Source organism: Gopherus evgoodei, chromosome 1 (genome assembly GCF_007399415.2).
Source record: "Gopherus evgoodei ecotype Sinaloan lineage chromosome 1, rGopEvg1_v1.p, whole genome shotgun sequence".
Lineage (NCBI taxonomy): Eukaryota > Metazoa > Chordata > Testudines > Testudinidae > Gopherus > Gopherus evgoodei.
In genome coordinates, this window is record NC_044322.1 from 300513297 (window position 1) to 300533504 (window position 20208).

At 43.2% G+C, this 20208-nt stretch overlaps 1 protein-coding gene across 2 annotated transcripts; it reads right to left on the bottom strand.

Annotated features, from left to right (window-relative positions):
- Window positions 1-8534: 8534 nt before the first annotated feature.
- SLC35E3 (solute carrier family 35 member E3) lies at window positions 8535-19236 on the bottom strand. 2 transcript variants are annotated; one of them, XM_030548775.1, is made up of 5 exons: window positions 18830-19236; window positions 17911-18021; window positions 13954-14112; window positions 11555-11637; window positions 8535-11047 (listed from the first exon to the last, which is right to left on the bottom strand). In XM_030548775.1, the coding sequence occupies exons 1-5, from the start codon at window positions 19217-19219 to the stop codon at window positions 10861-10863; spliced, it is 930 nt and encodes a 309-aa protein (XP_030404635.1). In that variant the 5' UTR covers window positions 19220-19236; the 3' UTR covers window positions 8535-10860. The 2 variants fall into 2 exon arrangements, with proteins under 2 accessions (XP_030404635.1, XP_030404636.1); XM_030548776.1 differs by lacking the exons at window positions 8535-11047; window positions 11555-11637 and adding an exon at window positions 11646-13071.
- Between the last annotated feature and the right edge of the window lie 972 nt (window positions 19237-20208).

Sequence of the window (20208 nt, forward strand, 5' to 3'; positions counted from 1 at the left end):
ATATCTTACTAAGGTACTGATTTTGCTTAAAACTAGTTCATCAGATAGTCAGAAATAAAGAAAGGGAAACTCTTTGTCCAGCTATCTAGAAGCAAAGGGCTGTTGCTTCTTTCAAGGTGGTGCGGGTGTGTGTGTGTGAAGGGAGAAATGGATGGACAGAAAGGACAGGAAGACTTTGGAAGTAAGTTTTTTACTATTTAATTAAAATGTGTATTTTAGATAAGGGTGGTCTTTTGAAGAATTTATTTAAAAAAACATATGTCTGAAGATCCAAGCATTTAAGGCTAAAGATGATTGTGCATCTAAAAATCTGTGCAAGGATTTCTTAGAGATGTGATTTTATAATCTTCACCAACTCACTAATGAAATATGTTTAAAGCAAATTTTAAACTATGGTCCTGTAGACTGACATGTTCGGAGTAAATATTTACAATCATGCACAACTGTTTTTGTCAGTACATTCAGAAACTGACAGTAGATACCTGGGGGTTGGCAAATGCCTGTTAAATGTCTTCATTACCCCTTGAATTGCTCTTTTAACAGTTTCAGTGTTGTGCTAATAGGTCTGGCAGGCTGGAGACTCCCTCTTTTAACTTCTAGATCCCCTTCCCAGGAAGACTCAGAGCCTGCAGGAACAGGGATAGGAAAACCAGGGGGTGGACATTAAGACCCAGTGGTGCCCCAAATTTTCAAGTGCCCTACCCAGCTGCCCATGCCTAAGGACAGCCCTAGGCACCCCCAACCACTTGCCGTCCTAGGCCACTGCCTATTTCGCCTAGTTCAAGGGTCGGCAACCTTTCAGAAGTAGTGTGCCGAGTCTTCCTTTATTCACTCTAATTTAAGGTTTTGCATGCCAGTAATACATTTTAATGTTTTTAGAAGGTCTCTTTCTATAAGTCTATAATATATAACTAAACTATTGTTGTATGTAAAATAAATAAGGTTTTTTAAATGTTTGAGAAGCTTCATTTAAAATTAAATTAAAATGCAGAGCCCACCGGACCGGTGGCCAGGACCCCGACGGGCCCTGTGTAAACCCAGCTGGCCATACAGTGCACAGAATACAGCTTCTTTTCAGAAAATTATGTTGACTCTGACAAGAGCCTTTGGGTTCTCATGTCATCCACAGAGGAAAAAAAAATCAGATTCCAAGGATGGGTCCAGTTGGAAACCTGGGTACACCACCAGACACACGAAGGACATGCTCACACACCTGGGGTGGGGGGGAAAACCTGCACAAAACAGAGCAGTGGGAGGCAGCTGGTCTGGAAGGAACAGGGATACTTGGTGGGGCTGAGTAGTGGCGGGGAAGGACAGAATCAGTTGTCCTCTTGGCCTGCATGCTATCTACAAATGATGCCACAACCACCAGTAATTCCTACCAACAAGTTTTCTCTCTGTTAAAAAAGAAAATTAAATGGCAAAAAGCTTGATTAATGGAGAATTAAGAATTCCTGATGACAGCTCATCTTCTTCCAGAACGTCAGCTTCAGCAAAAGTCAAATGTTAGAAAACCAGGAAAGACAGAGTTAAGGTATACGCCCATATAACCTTACCTTTGCCCTCTTTGTGCGACACCCATAACACCCTTACTTGCACTCTGCTTTTTCACTGTCAAGGAAAGGAGCTATATTTTAAAGAATATATTTTAAAGAGTCCTTATTGAGCTTGCAGGACCAAACCATCCCGATATGAAGAAAGAATAGTAAATATGGCAGGCCACCAGCTTGGCTTAACGGTGAAATCCTTGCTGATCTTAAACACAAAAAAGAGGCTTAAAAAAAGTGGAAGATTGGACAAATGACCAGGGAGGAGTCAGGCATGCAGGAGTGAAATCAGGAAGGCCAAATCATACTTGAAGTTGCAGCTAGCAAGAGATGTTAAGAGTAACAAGAAGGGTGTCTTCAGGTATTTTAGCAACAAGAAGAGAGTCAAGGAAAGTGTGGGGCCCTTACTGAATGAGGCAGTGCTGCCCAGGGGATTCAGGGGGCCTGGAGCAAAGCAATTTCGGTAGCCTCTTCCATAAAAAAAGTTGCGATACTATAGAATACTATATTCTCGTGGGGGCCCCTGTGGGGCCTGGGGCAAATTGCCCCACTTGCCCCATCCTCTGGGCAGCCCTGGAATGAGGAAGCAACCTAGAGACAGAGCATGTGGAAAAAGCTAATGTACTCAATGCTTTTTTTGCCTTTGTCTTCACGAACAAGGTCAGTTCCCAGTCTACTGCACTAGTCAGCATAGCATGGGGGGGTGGTGACCAGCCCTCTGTAGAGAAAGAAGCAGTTCAGGACTATTTAGAAAAGCTGGACAAGCACAAGTCCATGGGGCCGGATGTGCTGCATCCGAGGGTACTAAAGGAGTTAGTGGATGTGATTGCAGAGCCATTGGCCATTATCTTTGAAAACTCATGGTGATTGGGGGAGGTCCTGGATGACTGGAAAAGGGCTAATGTAGTGCCCATCTTTAAAAAAGGGAAGGAGGATCCGGGGAACTACAGGCCAGTCAGTCTCACCTCAGTCCCTGGAAAAAATCATAGAGCAGGTCCTCAAGGAATCAATTCTGATGCACTTAGAGGAGAGGAAAGTGATCAGGAACAATCAGCATGGATTCACCAAGGGCAAGTCATGCCTGACTAACTCAATTGCCTTCTATGATGAGATAATTGACTCTGTGGATGAGGGGAAAGCCGTGGACATGTTATTCCTTGACTTTAGCAAAGCTTTTGATACGGTCTCCCACAGTATTCTTGACGGCAAGTTAAAGAAGTATGGGCTGGATGAATGGACTATAAGGTGGATAGAAAGCTGGCTAGATCGTGAGGCTCAACAGGTAGTGATCAATAGCTCGATGTCTAGTTGGCAGCTGATATCAAGCGGAGTGCCCAGGGTTGGTCTTCGGGCCGGTTTTGTTCAATATCTTCATTAATGATCTGGAGGATGGCGTGGACTGCACACTCAGCAAGTTTGCAGATGACACTAAACTGGCAGGAGTGGTAGATACGCTGGTGTGTAGGGATACTAGGGACCTAGACAAATTAGAGGCCAAAAGCAATCTGATGAGGTTCAACAAGGACAAGTGCAGAGTCCTGCACTTAGGACAGAAGAATCCCATGCACTGCTACAGACTAGGGACCGAGTGGCTATGAAGCAGTTCTGCAGAAAAGGACCTAGGGTGACAGTGGACAAGAAGCTGGATATGAGTGAACAGTGTGCCCTTGTTGCCAAGACGGCTGCCGGCATTTTGGGCTGTATAAATAGGGGCATTGCCAGCAAACTGAGGGACATGGTGAGGCCTTATCTAGAGTACTGTGTCCAGTCTGGTGCCCCACACTACAAGAAGGATGTGGAAAAATTAGAAAGAGTCCAGCAGAGGGCAATAAAAATGATTAGGGGGCTGGAGCACATGACTTATGAGGAGAGGCTGAGGGAACTGGGAATGTTTAGTCTGGAGAAGAGAAGAATGAGGGGGGATTTGATAGCTGCTTTCAACTACCTGAAAGGGGATTCCAAAGAGGATGGATCTAGACCAGGGGTCGGCAGCTTTTCAGAAGTGGTGTGCCGAGTCGTCACTTATTCACTCTAATTTAAGGTTTTGCTTGCCAGTAATACATTTTAACATTTTTAGGTGGTCTCTTTCTAGAAGTCTGTAATATATAACTAAACTATTGTTGTACGTAAAGTAAATAAGGTTTTAAAAATGTTTAAGAAGCTTCATTTAAAATTCAATTAAAATGCAGAGCGCCCCCGACCAGTGACCAGGACCCGGGCAGTGTGAGTGCCACTGAAAATCAGTTTGCGTACCACCTTTGGCTCGCATGCCATAGGTTGCCTACCCATGATCTAGACTGTTCTCAGTGGTAGCAGATGACAGAACAAGGAGTAATGGTCTCAAGTTGCAGTAGGGGAGGTTTAGGTTGGATATTAGGAAAAACTTTTTCACTAGGAGGGTGGTAAAGCACTGGAATGGGTTACCTATAGAGATGGTGGAATCTCCTTTCTTAGAGGTTTTTAAGGTCAGGCTTGATGAAGCCCTGGCTGGGATGATTTAGTTGGGGATTGGCCCTGCTTTGAGCAGGGGGCTGGACTAGATGACCTCCTGAGGTCCCTTCCAACCCTGATAGTCTATGATTCTATGTGCACTGCCCTATACTTGCCTTGCTCTTCCGGCAGAATACCACATTTGTGAAATTTAACAACCACTGCACACTCTCAGGATACCATCAAAACCTGCATTTTCCCTTACCCATCAGCAATGTTTCCACTAATTTTTTACATCCATGCACAGAATGAATTTTGTTATGTACAGCAATATGAAGGTGAGGGGGGGTGGGGCCAAGGGGTTTGGAGTGTGAGAGGGGACTCAGGGTTGGGGGAGAGGGTTGGAGTGCAGGTGGCGTGAGGGCTATGGCTGGGGGTGCAGGCTCTGGGGTGGGACCGGGGATGAGGGGTTTGGGGTGCAGGCTGCCCTGGGGCTGCAGCGGGGAGAATGGACTCCCCCCAGCCCTCTCTCGCCACAGCATCCCAGGGCTGGGCGAAGAAGTGCCTCTTGCTGGTTGCGGCAGCTCCAGGGCCGGGGGAGAGGCACCTCTCCCCCCTACGTGCCTGCATGGACCTTGATAGCCTGCTGCACAGCTTAGAGGGAACTTAGCCCATCAGTAAACCCACAGACTGCTCTCATATTTCACCTCCCTACTGACAATTCCCATGTCAAAACCCTTCTAGTGCCTTGCTACTGAGACAACCTACACAATTTTGCAATAAAATGATGCAGGCTACATCCTCAAGGTACACATACTTCCCTTTCCTGTTTTCACAGGGTGGGCACAAATCCTGATCTAATATCACAATCACAGCTCTGTGATGCTCCTCAAACTAATCCCCATCTCCTCAGCTCACAAACACACCGCTGCCATTCAATACAGCTATAACTCATTAAACCCACAGACGCTTGATTTCCTGAAGTTTGAATTTTGCTGCACTCAACATTCTGGAAGAGCACAAGCTGTCATCTGGAAACCTTAACTCTGCATTAACCTAGTTTTTGCCACCTACCATAGGAAGACAGAATTGGATTTTTACACTCATGAGAGAGAAAATGAGTTGCTGTGGAAACCAACATTCACATTATCTCCAGCCCTCATTTTGTTTACTTACCATTTTTTTTCCCTTCTCTCTCACTAAGACGACAGAGAGTGGGGGAATGTTCTGATCCGTAAATTTTAAAAAACCCTGACAATGTAAGCCGTAATTCTGCTCCCAGTAAAATCCCTGCTAACGCACCTATTGATTTCTGTGGGAGCAGGACAGCACTTTTGGAGAATGACTGCCTCGTGAAAGGTCACAATCTGCTGAAGAACAATGTTTCAGCTTCCTGCCTTGTTAGGTTCTCTATTAACGTCAATAATGCAATCCTAAGTTTGACTTGAACAATACAGAATTAAAAGGCCCCCTCCTTTCAGTGCTTAAAATGAGAGCCTTCACTTGCCTCTTTTCTGTCCTCCCAAACATGCTGACAAACTTCACTAGCACCTGTCTATATCGTTGTCAGAAGTATTACTACTAACTGGACAGTACCACAGCTGTACACAGTACTTTATAACATATTAATCAAGAACAAAATCCCTGATCATTTACAACCCAAGCACATAGACACAGCACAGTTAAAACACAGATGTTGGGTGGAGAGGGTTTATTGCTAGTAGGTTTTATGAAAACAGATGTGCTAAACAAGTTCTTAGTTAGAACTAAGTTTTACTTCAATATGCTTTAAATATTTCTGCAGCGCCTACTGTCCATAAGTCGCTATGAATTCAGTGATTTTTATCATTAGAGCTTTACAAATATTCCCTAGCTAAACAGAAATGTTTTTTCCTGTCCTTCCTGTAGAGTAAACCCCTTATCAAGGGTAATCTACCTGCCTACGACTATTTCAGAGAAATTTAATAAAACTACAGGCAGACTGAATAAGGCCTCAGTGTTCCTTTCGTCTTCTGCTACCATTGTGCATTCATTTAGTGTGAGCAGAGGCAGGATAAATTCCTGCTGAATGGAAGCTCTGTCTCGAAGGTAGACTTCCAAAAACAACCCCCCTTTTCATACATGGAACAGCAGCAAAGCACATCCCTTCAGCCTCCAGGCTGACAAGGAACTGTTTACCATCAGCAGAAAAAGCTCCCCTGGCACAGTGCTCCCAACCTTTGCCATAGTTTATCAAGTCGTACAAGATCAGCAAGTACAAATACTGCCAAACATGCAGAGGTTTTATCAACGTTATTTCAGTGTTCTCATTTGCTACAAAAAACGTGTATAGTCTGTGTATAAAGGTGAAGCACAGTAAGAAGCAGGCCAGGACAACAGTAAAGAGTGGGAGAGATTGATGACAGCCACTTTATATAAGGCCCTGGCCTGGAACACAGAGTGGGTGGGCTAGGGTTCCTCTACCAACTGGGCTTCTTAATGGATTGAGCAAATGGGCCACACTCAAGGAGGCCTGGGTTTCCATGCCCTCAAGCTAGGGCAACTGACCTCCTGAGACACTCAACCTTGTAGCACTCTGAAAGGGAAAAGGACTAACACCAACCCAGCTGGAGGGCTGAGGTCATGGGCGGAGGGGCAATAAGCAAGCTCAACAGCAAGGCGTGCTGTGATGTTTAAATTTGTCACAAGAGAACACCAAAGACTGAAGCTGACCAATTAACACACACAACAGGAACCACACGTATTAAAAAAAAATTCTAATTTTCTGGTTTACTGTTAATGAAAAGCAAGATGACTTAGAATCTTAAATACAGGCAATTAGCAGGAATAAAGTATTAAAACAACATTTGAATGCATTAGAACCAGTTACTTCCTAATGAACAAGCATTTGGCAGAAGAGCATTAATTTGTAAGAAACCCTTTTAGTATATGTGGCAAAAGATGCCATTATTGCTTTTCCCTCAGGATTGTAGAGCTTGGCTACAGGTTTTATTGCTTTATTGTCAGCACAGAGAACATTTGTGTGTGTGTGTGTGTGTGTGTGTGTGTGTGTGTGTGTGTGTGTGTGTGTGTGTGTGTGTGTGTGTGTGTGTGAGAGAGATGTGTATATATATATATATATATATATATATATATATATATATATATATATATATATATACACACACACACACACACACACACAGGCACAAATGAGGAAACATGCCAGATCCACCAAATCCCAATAGTTTAGAAAAAGGAACAGAGACCTGTATTTTCTAGGGATTTTTTTGTATATGCCTCTCCCTTTCCTGTAATTACAGTTTAAAAGTAATCCTGTTATGTTTAGCTATGAGTTGTCCAGTGACGACAGAGGAGATTGAGAGTGTGAGGGTAATAAGACTGGATCCTAAAATAGTGTAATTTTTCTGGTCTGATTTGGATACAAAAGTGCTTAATATCCAGCTCTTACAAGCAACTTTCATTAGTAGATCTTAAAGCGTTTTACAAAGGAGGTCTTGATTGTTATCTCCATTTTACAGATGGGGAAAATGAGGCACTTCCCTCCTGTAACTCATCCGAGGTCAGAACCATAATTGGCTGAATGAAATTAGGCCCCATATTCAACACAACAGCCATTCGTTGTTTGGCTCTAAACACAAAACCTTTTAAATGCTGTGGTCAGTCAATTCCAAAATTTCAGGGAATGCTGTATCTAGGCATCAGTGGGCAGAACTCTTCGTTTTGGTGAAAACCAGAAGGTGGAAAAATGGGACACACATGGACCTTTTTACAGCTCGTCGGCCTTCAGCTGTCAAGAGCTCAAAGAACCTGTTGATGGCTGCTATTAACATCTTCCAGTATATTAAGTCCCCCATCTCAACTCTGCCCACCTTCCCATACTCCAATTCAAAAGGTGGACACCCAGAATTACTTATCTACCAAAAAGAGAGAAAAGTAGTAATGGAAGGATGGCAGGGAGGATAAAGGGGCACACAGTCCTCGATGTAGCTGGGACAATAAAATGATAGGAGAGGGACATGGGAGCACAGACCACTGACATGTAGTGGAGAATGATGGACATTTATGTGGAGAAAGGGGAATGGCGGGAGAAGAGGCTAATGGGGGGGAGGGGAGAAGAGGAGTACAGAGAGCCTTTAATGTAAGGGTGGGGTTGCAGTGAGTCCCTGAAATATAGAGGGATGGGAAAGTGGCACATGGGAAGTCTAGGGGTGGGGGAATGGATTCCAGGAGCCTTTGAATGCAGTGAGATTGTCCCACAGAAGCAATGAAGTGTGACACCTTGAGCATGTATATTAAGTTTATAAAACCACAAGTGGTGTTTGTCTTATATTGTAGATGCCACAGACATTTCATTAAAAATGCAGTCAATTCAATCAGAAAAAAATCCAGCGACCCTTCTTCTGCACCTCTAGCTATTGTTATGTTTTGAGTACAGGTCACATAATTAAATTCAGTGTCCTCCCTAACTATGTATCAAGGAATCTCTTTAGACCATGATTACACAAGTCTTCCCTGTTTAATATTTTGAAACATTCGACAAAGAAAGACAAGAGAGAAGTTCAAGAATTATTTTATTTATCAGTCATACTAGGTAAAACCCAAAGTAGAACTGTTAAATATATGAAAAAAATCCAGTCACTTCAGTGTCCTACAGGACTTGTACATTTTCCAGCAACAGATTATATTTATAATGTATCCTTTTCAGTCACCAATGCTTTTGAATTACTTTCTTAATTTACTTTTGCCATTTTGAAGATCAGATGCTGTGGTGAAAATCATTTGCATCATATGTTTTTATTCAGTTCTTTTCTCGTTATATACATCAATCCCATCTCAGATTTTGTCATCACACAGGCTTTTCAGGCATCTTATTTCTAATCCTAAGAACGTCCTCATGGTCTATTTACATTTTAGGAGAGCTTGTGCACAGCACAAATCAATGCAAAATGTTTTTCCAGTGCATGTACTCAAGAATATGCACCTAAAGACTGCACTGTTCTGCACATATTTCTCAGCAGTCCGTATGTCTTTAAATTCTAACAAATTATAGATTTATAAAAATGTATACAAAAGAATTTTTTCTTGCACCTGTACAATGCCTCAGATACCAGTGGTAAAGAAGTCAGCTGTTTAGAATACTGAAACAATACAGAGTAATCTGATGTAAATGTAAGCTACACAAGAGAAATTGTTTTTAAAAATTGAACTCCGAAAACTGAACAATGTACAAGCCTGAAAACAGGCCTCATTGTAAAAATAATTTGATTGATATTGCTTTTTGCACATAAACATAAGGTTTCTAATAATTTCATCTGTTAAAAAAGCTAAGAATTAACTACCTAACCATTTATGTTGGTGGCTGTAAAACCTATACACATTTCTGTTCACATGATTTTCCTCTTTAAAGCGACTATAAGTAAATGAAGATAAAAACAACAAAATGCCAGTGAAGTAATGCAAATGAATTCTAATCACTTGCCAATTTGGCAAATGTATGTTTCTACTGCGTTTACTGAAAGTACGAAAATTGACATAACTTTCCATTTTTTACAACATGGCTCTCAAAACTGTCTTTCCAAATGGCCAAAAAACCGCACAGCTCTGGCCTAAGGTAATCTTCAAAGCACCTCTAATTTACTGTAGAACCTGTGCCTGTCCCAAGGTCATCATCTGCTGCAGATTCCCCTGAAGAGATTGTCTTTCCAGCATATTATGGGCAGCATGAAAGAGATTAAATTTCTCAGCAACCCACTGGCGTTTCCCTATACGAACAGCAACAACAGTGGAACCTGTGAATATAGGATGCACCTTGCCCTTCTGAGAGAGCTACAGGGCAGAGGGCAGGAGGGAAGTGCACGTGCACATTAGAGAATGAATTAAAACAACAGGAGGTTCAACTCCCACATCCCACCTACTTAGTTTTGTTTTTGTTTTTTTAAACTTAAAGATGTCTTTGGACAGAGTCTTGGCATAGTTTATCTGCTGCCCCAAACAGGTGGGTGTTTGTGTTTTTACTTGCAAAACCATTTTCATTTGGCAATTAAAGCAACTATGTAGGTTTACTAAGCCCACACAGGTTCAAGAAGTCTTGTGAAAGTCCGTTTTTGACACTAGAAAATCATGAAGCAGAAACAGAACATTTTCCAAAACACTAGTGATTTACTAAATTTCCTGGCAGATCTACAGATGAACTTGAGCTGCAAAGTTCAGAGCTGGTTTCCAACTTTCCCAAAGTTTGGGGCATTCGGTTTTAGTTCAAACTGATAACTAGATAGATCAGTTGCCTGAGTCTCCACTCCACTAATAATTTTATCCGATCCGTTCTACTGAAAGTTATTTAGGTAGTTACCAAACTCGCAAGCAAGCACGTTGGAATCAGAATGTTTGACAGCTTTTTAAAAAAACAAACCAACAAAAAAGCAATTTGCCTTTTCATCTACCAGACAAACAGGAAGCATGTGCTGTCATGTACCAGAATATCTGCATATAAGTGTCTCGAACAAGATTCTTTACAATAGTAACACGGGCATATCACTACAAAGGGCAAAATTAGTTCCTTCAGCATTTACTGTAACATTAACCAAGATAAGCTCATTTGATTTCAGTATGAAAGTCTAATCACTTCTATAGAATTTTCATTCTAATTTGACTTATACCAGCTGATCTTTTTTTTAAAATGTTACTATTTAAAAATAGTCTAGAGTAAGATGGAAAATATGTTTTATGTAATGATTTGTTTTATTTTGTTTCAGCATGATGATCCTGGTGGTAATATTAATACAAATTTTATTTCAGCTAGTTTGCCCTTTCTACAATCAGTGCATATTTAATATCAGTTTTCATTCTGTCTGAAGGTTTATCATCTCCAGAAGATCTTGATTTATGGACGCTGAACCAGTTTACTCTTACTCCCTTCCTGCTGACTAAGTTTGAAATGAGTATAAGCTAAAATGCCTAACAAAGTACACAAAATCCCAAGGACCTGATTAAGCGACAGTGGATCTTTAAACAACAGGTACCCTCCCAACAGAGTGATGCAGAACTTGAAGTGTCCAAACATATTATATCTACACATCTCTGTTAAGGATCATAACAAATAATCAAAATATTAAAAACAAACAGTGAATCTCTTATGCATTCCTATATCTATCCCCAAAATGGACTACGGTCATTCACATCAATTTTTATTCACTCAACTTTTCAATTTTATCTGTGCAATTATAATTAACTTGCATTTATGTAACACCTTTCGCACAAAATACTTTACAAATTAACTGATATTTGATATACAAACAGGAATCACTTTACGCATTTACTATAGTCACCAAAACATGTTTTAATACTGTTAATATGGACATAAAGTTCTTACTACTAAATTAACCAGAACTGTCTATACATACTGTGAGAAAGAACACTGAGAAACTGGATTGTGCTTTTCCAGTTTCAACATTCACAATAAAGCAGGTAAATAACAGCCTATTTGTCCAGTGGGCTTTTTTCATTGTGAAATATACTTGACTGAATACTGCCATTCATCTGAAAACAATGGGAGTGGGCAATAATAAAAAGGATACGTGACAGGTGATGTGTTTCCAATGATCCAGTAAATGGACAAGTTTACCATAAAAGCTATTATACCAGACAGCAGCACCATTAACTGTGGATTAATGGACACAGTCAGTAATCTAACATATATTTCTGACCATCTCTAGTTACACCCCAAATTGTTTAATCAGGTTTCTTTACTGTCAAATGCAAATCAGCAAGATATCACACAAGAGAAGAGAGCAAACAGAACAAAAAAAGGCAAACATGAGTTCTACTTTAACGGAGACACTTAGGATTTAAGTAGCTCAGAGCACGGTCTCAAAATGTGAATTGTGCTACAAAATGCGCATCTTCTTTCTCTTTACTTGCTATGTCTGAGAAATGGCCCCAGATATTCAACTGCTCGCTCACAAAAATGATGTTCCATAACCATATTTAAGACATCACAGCTTTTAGATGCAAAACTTAGTTAAGATTACAGAAATAATTACAAGATATCTGTCCCATTTGTTGTGACTATTCATTATTCCAGTCACTGATTTCAGTACCACTAGAGAGAGAGCTTGCATCTGTCATTGCCTGACATATCACTAACTGAGTAACTGGCACTTTCTAAACTAAAGGTACCTTCCACCTTAGACAACAGTATGTAATGAATATATATTTGAGCCCTGATCCTGTTGAGGGACATCAAGAAGATGAGGATGAAGAAGGAGATTAGAGCCCTCCCAGTACAAAACAGCTACTGACTGCAGAAAGTAACCACTACCAGTTCTCCTCCGCCAGAAGTGAAGTCAGGGAGCAGTGAAAGCTTTTGTATCGTTCCCACAGTGGAGAGCGACTGCTAGCTCCAGGGTCATTTACATAATTTTACTTTAAAAAAAACTAGGACAAACTTCTAGATTTTGTAAAGTCTGGGGGGGGGGGGAGAGGCAGAATAGAAAGGTTAATTTCGTTGTCAATTCGAATCTTTTGGCTTTTGACTTGTATTGTTAATCTATTTTTGATAGTCTAGAGGAGTGCTTTATTATTTGATTTACATATGAACTCATGGTTGGTGGCTCATCTGGGGGGTTATCTGTCACTATGTTTAAAATATTAGGTATCTAGTAACACTGGTGGACATTTATTACTAAACGATCCTTTGATAATCCTGCTGGGGCTTCCTGTCAGAAATGGTCACACAAAAGGAAATGAAGAATTAATCTGCCTCTCGTTGGGAAAAGAAAAATGGCCGAACTCTAGAGGAATGATTCACAAAATATGGGAGGCTGTCATGGAAATATTAACACACCAATTATGTACCCAGCAAAACACACAGAGGACAAGTAGACACTTAGATATTTGGTTACCATTTACTCAGACAAAGTGCATTCACCTGCAAATAATCAGCACAACTGTCCATTTTTTTTTAATATTAACATTTGACAGATATATGTCTGGTTTGTTAAATGTGTAATCAGAGATTTTACTGAATTTAATAAAATCACTAGAAATGACACGTAAAGGATGTTGTAATGATGCTCATTATGAAAGTAACACCTTGTAAGAGAGAGAAATCTGATGACTATATTACTATATATACACACACTATACTCTAAACAAAAACTCACTGTTGTAATGATTGTTGCGTTTCTAATATTTACATGGCAACTAAAGCTTCCTAAATAGTTTAAAAAGTTGCTTATTCCTGAACTTTAGAGGGAGCCAATGTCTAATTTTTTCCTGTTACTAAAATGCCCTCTAACCAGAAACAAGACTAAGGAGAACATTCTTAGGCCACTTTTACACTACACAGGGTATGGCTACATTTGGAATTTCAAAGCGCTGCCCTGGCAGCGCTTTGAAGTGTGAGTGTAGTCAGAGCGGCAGCGCTGGGAGAGAGCTCTCCAAGCGCTGCATGTAAACCACATCCCTTACGGGTGTAGCGCTGCTGCCCTGATTACACTGACGCTTTACAGCGCTGTATCTTGCAGCACTCAGGGGAGTGTTTTTTCACACTCCAGTTGCAGCACTGTAAAGTGTGAGCGTAGCCAAGGCCACAGACTACAGTGACATAACTTGAGAGCATAGATGCAGACTACAAAAGAAGTTTCTCTGTCACTCCACCTCCCTGACAGCTAGGTTGAGGGAAACCGTCACCCATCAATCTAGCTACATTTATGCTGGGCTTAGGATGGTGTAGATTTTCACACACCCGAGTGCTGTAGCTATTTTGACCGAAGCGTAGACCAGGCCACAGACAAACTGTTGACAGAGATACTCCTCTCACACACAGTGGGGCTTAAACAATTAAAGGGAGCAGGGACTGATTCTCTTTCCTCACAGCCCATCACATTCACTGTCAATGACTGTGTGTGAAGTTGTTATATTAAGCGATAATGCCACTGGTGTTAAATTAAAGAAATAAAAAATAAAATCTTACCACAGCAGAAGGTGTCCAGGGTCCAAATATCCCCCCTTCTCCAAATACTGGCTCAAAGAAGGGTACGATACACAACAACATGGCAGAGGACATTGGTGCCTGATAGTACAGCAACTGCATAGAGTTAACCTGCAACTCATGCTGCTTGGCTCCTACCCACTAAAACCAAGAGATAAAGTTGTTAAACATGAGGAAAATCAAGTCCTCATATAAAAGGAACTTGATTACTAATAAGGAGAGACTCTCATATGGCCGGCACTACATAATAAATAGGTTGACTTGTGTTTTCCACTTCCATTTACTGAACACCAAATATTTTAACCAGATGAATGTGTGTTAGTCTTCCCGCCCTATACTGAGTAGATAGTGGTATGCCACTGGGTGCAGGCATATGAGGAAGGAAGAGAATTGGCTGAAAGAGCTTTTTCATTACAATGTCTGATGGCTAATGCTTGAATTTTCCTCCCTTTATCTTCTCTCTATTTTTTGTCTCCTCCCATACTCTATGAGAGGGTCTGCCACTTGAGTAAGAACAGTTAAATAGTGAGGGGCTGGAAAAAGCTGGCTCCTTTCATTCTCGCACCAACTCTGGATCTACCCAAGTAACAGTTCAGTACCTTATCCCATAAGGGCAAGCAGTATTACAGACACTACCGATCTTTTCAACTTTCTACTATTATGGGATGCCTGAGCATGATTATTAAAGCTATAGCTGACTGCATCAAGTTACCCTGCATGCCATTACCACAAATGTGAGAGAAAGCATGCAACAACTGAACTGCATATTTTAGGCAGCTCTTTAAACCAGTGGCTCTCAACCTTCGCAGATTACTGTACCTCTTGCAGGAGTCTGATTCCTCTTTGGTACCATGCCTTACTTAAAAACTGCTTGCTTACAAAATCAAGCATAAAAATACCAAAGTGTCACAGCACACTGTTACAGAAAAAAAATGCTTATTTGCTCATTTTTACCATACAATTATAAAATAAATCAATTGGAATGTAAATATACTTACATTTCAGTATATAGTATACAGAGCAGTATAAAGTCATTGTATGAAATTTTAGTTTGTACTGACTTAGCCTGTGTTTTTTATGTAGTCTGTTGTAAAACTAGACAAATATCTAAATGAGTTGATGTACCCCCTGGAAGACCTTTGCGTCCCCCTGGTTGGGAACCACTGAAAAGTACATAATATATTTTAATATGCAACAGCTCTGTACAATATTCTTATGCCAGTCACAAAAAATAAATTCTAGTAGTACTTTAAAGCAGGCCTGCACAACATTCAGCCACCGGGCAGCATGTAGCCCATGTGGGCTCACTGTGGGGCCCACGGGGGGGGTGAGTAGGCAAGTGGCAGGGTGGGGCAAGCCAATGGCTGGCCAGCCGGCTGGTGGGTGGGGTGGTGAAGAGGCCAGTGGCAGGCTGGGGAGTGAGGGTGAACCAGTGGCAGGGGGCTGGGGCAGCAGGAGAAGGTATGAGGCCAGCGGGGGGCAGGCAAGTGAGCTGGCGGTGGGGGAAGCTGGCAAGCTGGCAGTGCACAGGCAAGTGAGCTGGCAGTAGCGGGGGGGTGGGGGAGAGTAGGCGAGCCGGCGGGCAGTGGTGAGGGAGCAGGTGAGCCAGCGGCGGGGGAGGGGGACTGAGGCGAGCTGGCGGGGGCAGGTAAGGGGGGACTGAGGAGGCGAGCAGGCAGTGGTGGAGGGGCTGAGGAAGCAAGCAGACGGGCAGTGGCGGGGTGGCTTTATACTAGGGGGGGTGAGGAGGCAAGCGTCGAGTCGGTGGATGACCTGTTCTATTGATCATAAAAATTGGTCCTTTTTGCTGCTTTTCTCTGTGGTGGGGGTTGTCCCAGTGCTGCAAAGAGGGTGTTTCCAAAGGAAGGTGCTTGCTTCTAACCCCCGAGGCCGTCAGTATGTCTGCTCTTCTCTAGTCAGCCCACTTGACAAGTTTAAGGACATGGCTACACTTGAAATTTCAAAGCGCTGCTGCGGCAGCGAGTGTGGTCGGAGCGCCAGCGCTGGGAGAGAGCTCTCCCAGCGCTGCACGTAAACCACATCCCTTACGGGTGTAGCTTGCAGCGCTGGGAACTGTGCTCCCAGCACTGCAGCACTGATTACACTGAGGCTTTACAGTGCTGTATCTTGCAGTGCTCAGGGGGGTGTTTTTTCACACCCCTGAGCGCGAAAGTTGCAGCGCTGTAAAATGCCAGTGTAGCCAAGCCCTAATTGTCCTTGGTCTGGCTCCCAGCCCCTCTCCAAGGGTTGCAGCTGTCTGGAGGTGCTGCCTTCCATGCCTTCCTCATTCACACCTCATTCATTCAACAGGGCAATTGATTACAAAGTTGGGGGAAGATCTTATTCTACTTCTAGCAAAAAAAGACATTTTTCTTTTACCTTAGGGGCCTACTATAACGTATTACCAAGGTTCAATACCACTGTTTCAGCAGGGTGGCGCTGGGGAAGGAGGGTTTGTTTCCACAGGTAGCGGTGGAGGGGGTTGTTTCAGGGGGGCAGTGGGTTTCGGCCATCAGCTGTTTTCTTTGGAGAAACATGGCCCTCGCTGCTTTACGAGTTTTGCAGGCCTGCTTTAAAGTATGTTTAAATAAAATCTACTCCTAACTGCTGTTACTTTCCCTATGCCGCCACCTCAGTTGGCATTACGATATATATGCTAACAAGCATGACTAACATTTTTATAATTCCAGGATTTTCCTTCCTTTAATTATACATTTACTAAACTTCATTTTGATATTGATTACAACTGAGATTTTCAACATGTATAATTTAATACAGCTACTGTTATCTTTGCATCTATGATTAGTAAAATGAATGTTATAAATGAAAACCCTTAGACAAATTATTTTGAAGGCATTAACTTAATATTTTATTGCACTTAACTATACTAATGCTAACATTTAATAAAGAGCATTACATGCAGCATTATATATGAGAATTTACAATACTGAAATAATCTCTGTTCTAAATTAAAATATAACTATAATTACACTAAATTCTATTTAAGGGCTTTCTAAGAAAGCACAAGATGGAATTTCACCCACAGGCTAACTAGCAGTTCTGCTACACATGTAATATATTGCACCATCATAGTAACTTTGCCTGTTTCTCCTCCTCTTTTCATAGATTTTTAAGGCCAAAAAAGCCAATCGTCATCATCTAGCGTGAGTCAATAGAACCTCACCTAGTGATTCCTGCCTCAAGCCCATAACTTCTGTTTAAGTGATAGTGCATCTTTTAGAACAGTGGTTCCCCAACGTGGTGCCCACGGGTGCCACGGCACCCACGGGGGCATCTTAATGCGCCCGCGTCCTGGACCGTGGGAGAGCACCCGCCGAAATACTGCTGAATTTCAGCGGGGACACCTCTCGATGATGATGCTTGTCGCTGACAAGTGACATCATCGAGAGGCGCTGCTCCCAAATTTTGGCAGGGATGCCTCTCGATGACGCCGCTTGCCATCGACAAGCGACGTCATTGAGAGGTGGCGCCACCGAAATGCCGCCAAAATTCAGTGGGTGCTCCACCTCCGAAGTGGTCCTTCGTCTGGCGCCGACAGACGAAAAGGTTGGGGACCACTGTTTTAGAATGCTATCCAGTTTTGATTTAAAGACTTCAAGTGACAGAGATTCTACCACATTACTATGTAAGTTGTGCCAATGGTTATTACACTCACTGTTACAAATGTGCGCCTTAAAATTCTAGTCTGAATTAGTCCAGCTTCAGCTTCCAACCACTGTATCTTGTTATGCCCTTTTCTGCTAAACAGCTATGTAGTACCAGAAATCTCTTCTCTACTACTTACAGCCCACAACTAACCTAAGGCAGACTATTTCAAGACCACTTACCTGCCTCTATTACTTTCTGAAATTTGAAACAAGGTGTCAAAAAGTTATTTCTGTTATGAAACATGCACATAGAGAAGAACAAGTTACTAACCACTTGATAAAGGGATGTAACTAGAACACCAAAAGTAGCAAACACCATTCCAAGGAAGTTAAACTTCACGTCATAATAGGAATTTAGGAATACACCTACAGTTATGGGAATCTGTAAGGAAAGAAAATGTTGGCTATTATTTACATTTGCTGCAGATGGAACTCAATGGATCAAAACTTGTTCTCCCCCAATGTTTTGGAAAGATCTGCACACACAACCTCACCCTTTTATCCAGAGTTGATCTCAGGCTTTATAACTAGAGATTGTAAAGTTATATTCCGTGATTAAGACATGGCATAAGCTATACACAAATTGTATTTGGAAGTAATAACAACTAGCACGTTTCATCTTTATAGAATTTTACAAAGATTGACTTGCACTTTCTTCCCTGCTGTGCTGGTAAACAGACCAGAAGCCCCATATAACACTGCTACAATCACTTGATGGTATGAAAAAAAAATCAAAATGACGTCAAGGCCATAACACTGACCCACAAAAATTAAAATTCCATTGAGGCCCCTAGCAGCTAGAGATGAGGTGGCAGCATTTGGTGATCGTGGTGAAGTTTTGCTCATTACTGGCTATTTCAGAGGTTTCCCCGCAATCCACACAAACAACAGCACCTAGACCCCGGTCACCAGCACGCGAGAGAAACATGTCCACTAACCCACTGCTTCTGCCCAAGGAGCCACAGACCCATCGAAATCCTGGTGACTCAACTAACAGATTTACTAAGCCAGTGAGCGGTAAGGTGCCTGGAAAGGGGGAAATAACCCTTTGGCAAGGGGCAAGCGGGAGAGGGGAAAGTCACAGGGAGCTGCTGCCTCCCCCGGCCGGGGCCACCCCGACCCGCCCTCCCCGCTCCGGTCCCCCGGCGGCCCAGGCGGCCAGGCTGAAAGCGGGGGCGCCGGGCGCTCACCAGGGTCAGTTTGATGCGCAGGGGGAAGCTCTTGCCGTAGAAGAGGCTCTGGATGGCCACGATGGCCGGCGTGGTCATGGCCTTGGCCAGCTGGTAGGTGCCGATGGTGTTGCTCTGCAGGGACAGGTTGGTGAACACCACGAAGCCGCAGAAGCTGAGCGCCAGGGGCAGCAGCTGGCGGGGCCGCAGGCTCTTGGGGGCGAAGACGCGCAGCGCCTGGCACAGGGCGAGGCCGAGCCAGGTGGCGGCGAAGTGCACCAGCGTGAGGCTCAGGTTGGGGAAGCCGAGCCGCACGTAAAGCCACTTGTTCAGGAACACGATGCAGATGGAGGCGGCCAGGTTCACCAGCAGCCCGGCCGCCAGCCACCCCGGCCCTGGCCCCGGCCCCATGGCGCCCGGCAGCCGCCTCCGCGCTCAGCGGGGCCGGCTGCCCGGCCGACGAGTACAGCGCCCGCGTGCGCAGGAGCCGCCGACTCGCCACCTTCCCCCGCCCCTCACCACGCCACACGGGGGCGGGGCGAGGCGCGGGAGGGGGCGGGCTAAACTCACCCAGCCCGGTCCCGTGGCCGTCGCGCGCACGCAGCTAGACGCTGCGGGGATGTCGGGCCCGCCTAGGCAGGGATCGCTGGGAAGTGGCCCCGGAGGAATGTACCCTGCTGGGAATGAGGTTTCTGGCCCTCAGAGGACCGAGGGCCTGAAGCAGCCTCCAATAGTGCTTGTGACCCCAGTTTGGTTAACGAACAGGACCACACCGTAGTGTTGCCTGGTATCACAGAGGCCAGACTTCATGACCCAAAAGGTTTCAGAGTAGCAGCCGTGTTAGTCTGTATCAGCAAAAAGAACAGTCTCTACACAAAATAATAAATGGACACAAATCAGACGTCAAGAATTATAACATTCAAAAACCAGCTGGCGAATACTTCAACCTCCCTGGTCACTCAATTACAGATCTAAAAGTTGCATTTTTCCAACAAAAAAATTTCAAAGGAAACTGCAGAATTGGAATTAATTTGCAAACTGGACACCATTAAATTAGGCTTCAATAAAGACTGGGAGTAGATGGGTCGTTACACAACGTAAAAGCTATTTCCCCATGCTAATTTTTCCTCTACTGTTACTCACACCTTCTTGTCAACTGTTTGAAATGTGCCATCCTGATTATCACTACAAAAGTTTTTTTTCTCCTGCTGATAATAGCCCACCTTAATTGATTAGTCTCATTAGAGTTGGTGTGGCAACCCCCATTTCTTCATGTTCTCTGTGTATATATATCTTCCTACTGTATTTTCCACTGCATGCATCTGATGAAGTGCGTTTTAGCCCACAAAAGCTTATGCCCAAATAAATTTGTTAGTTTCTAAAGTGCCACAAGTACTCCT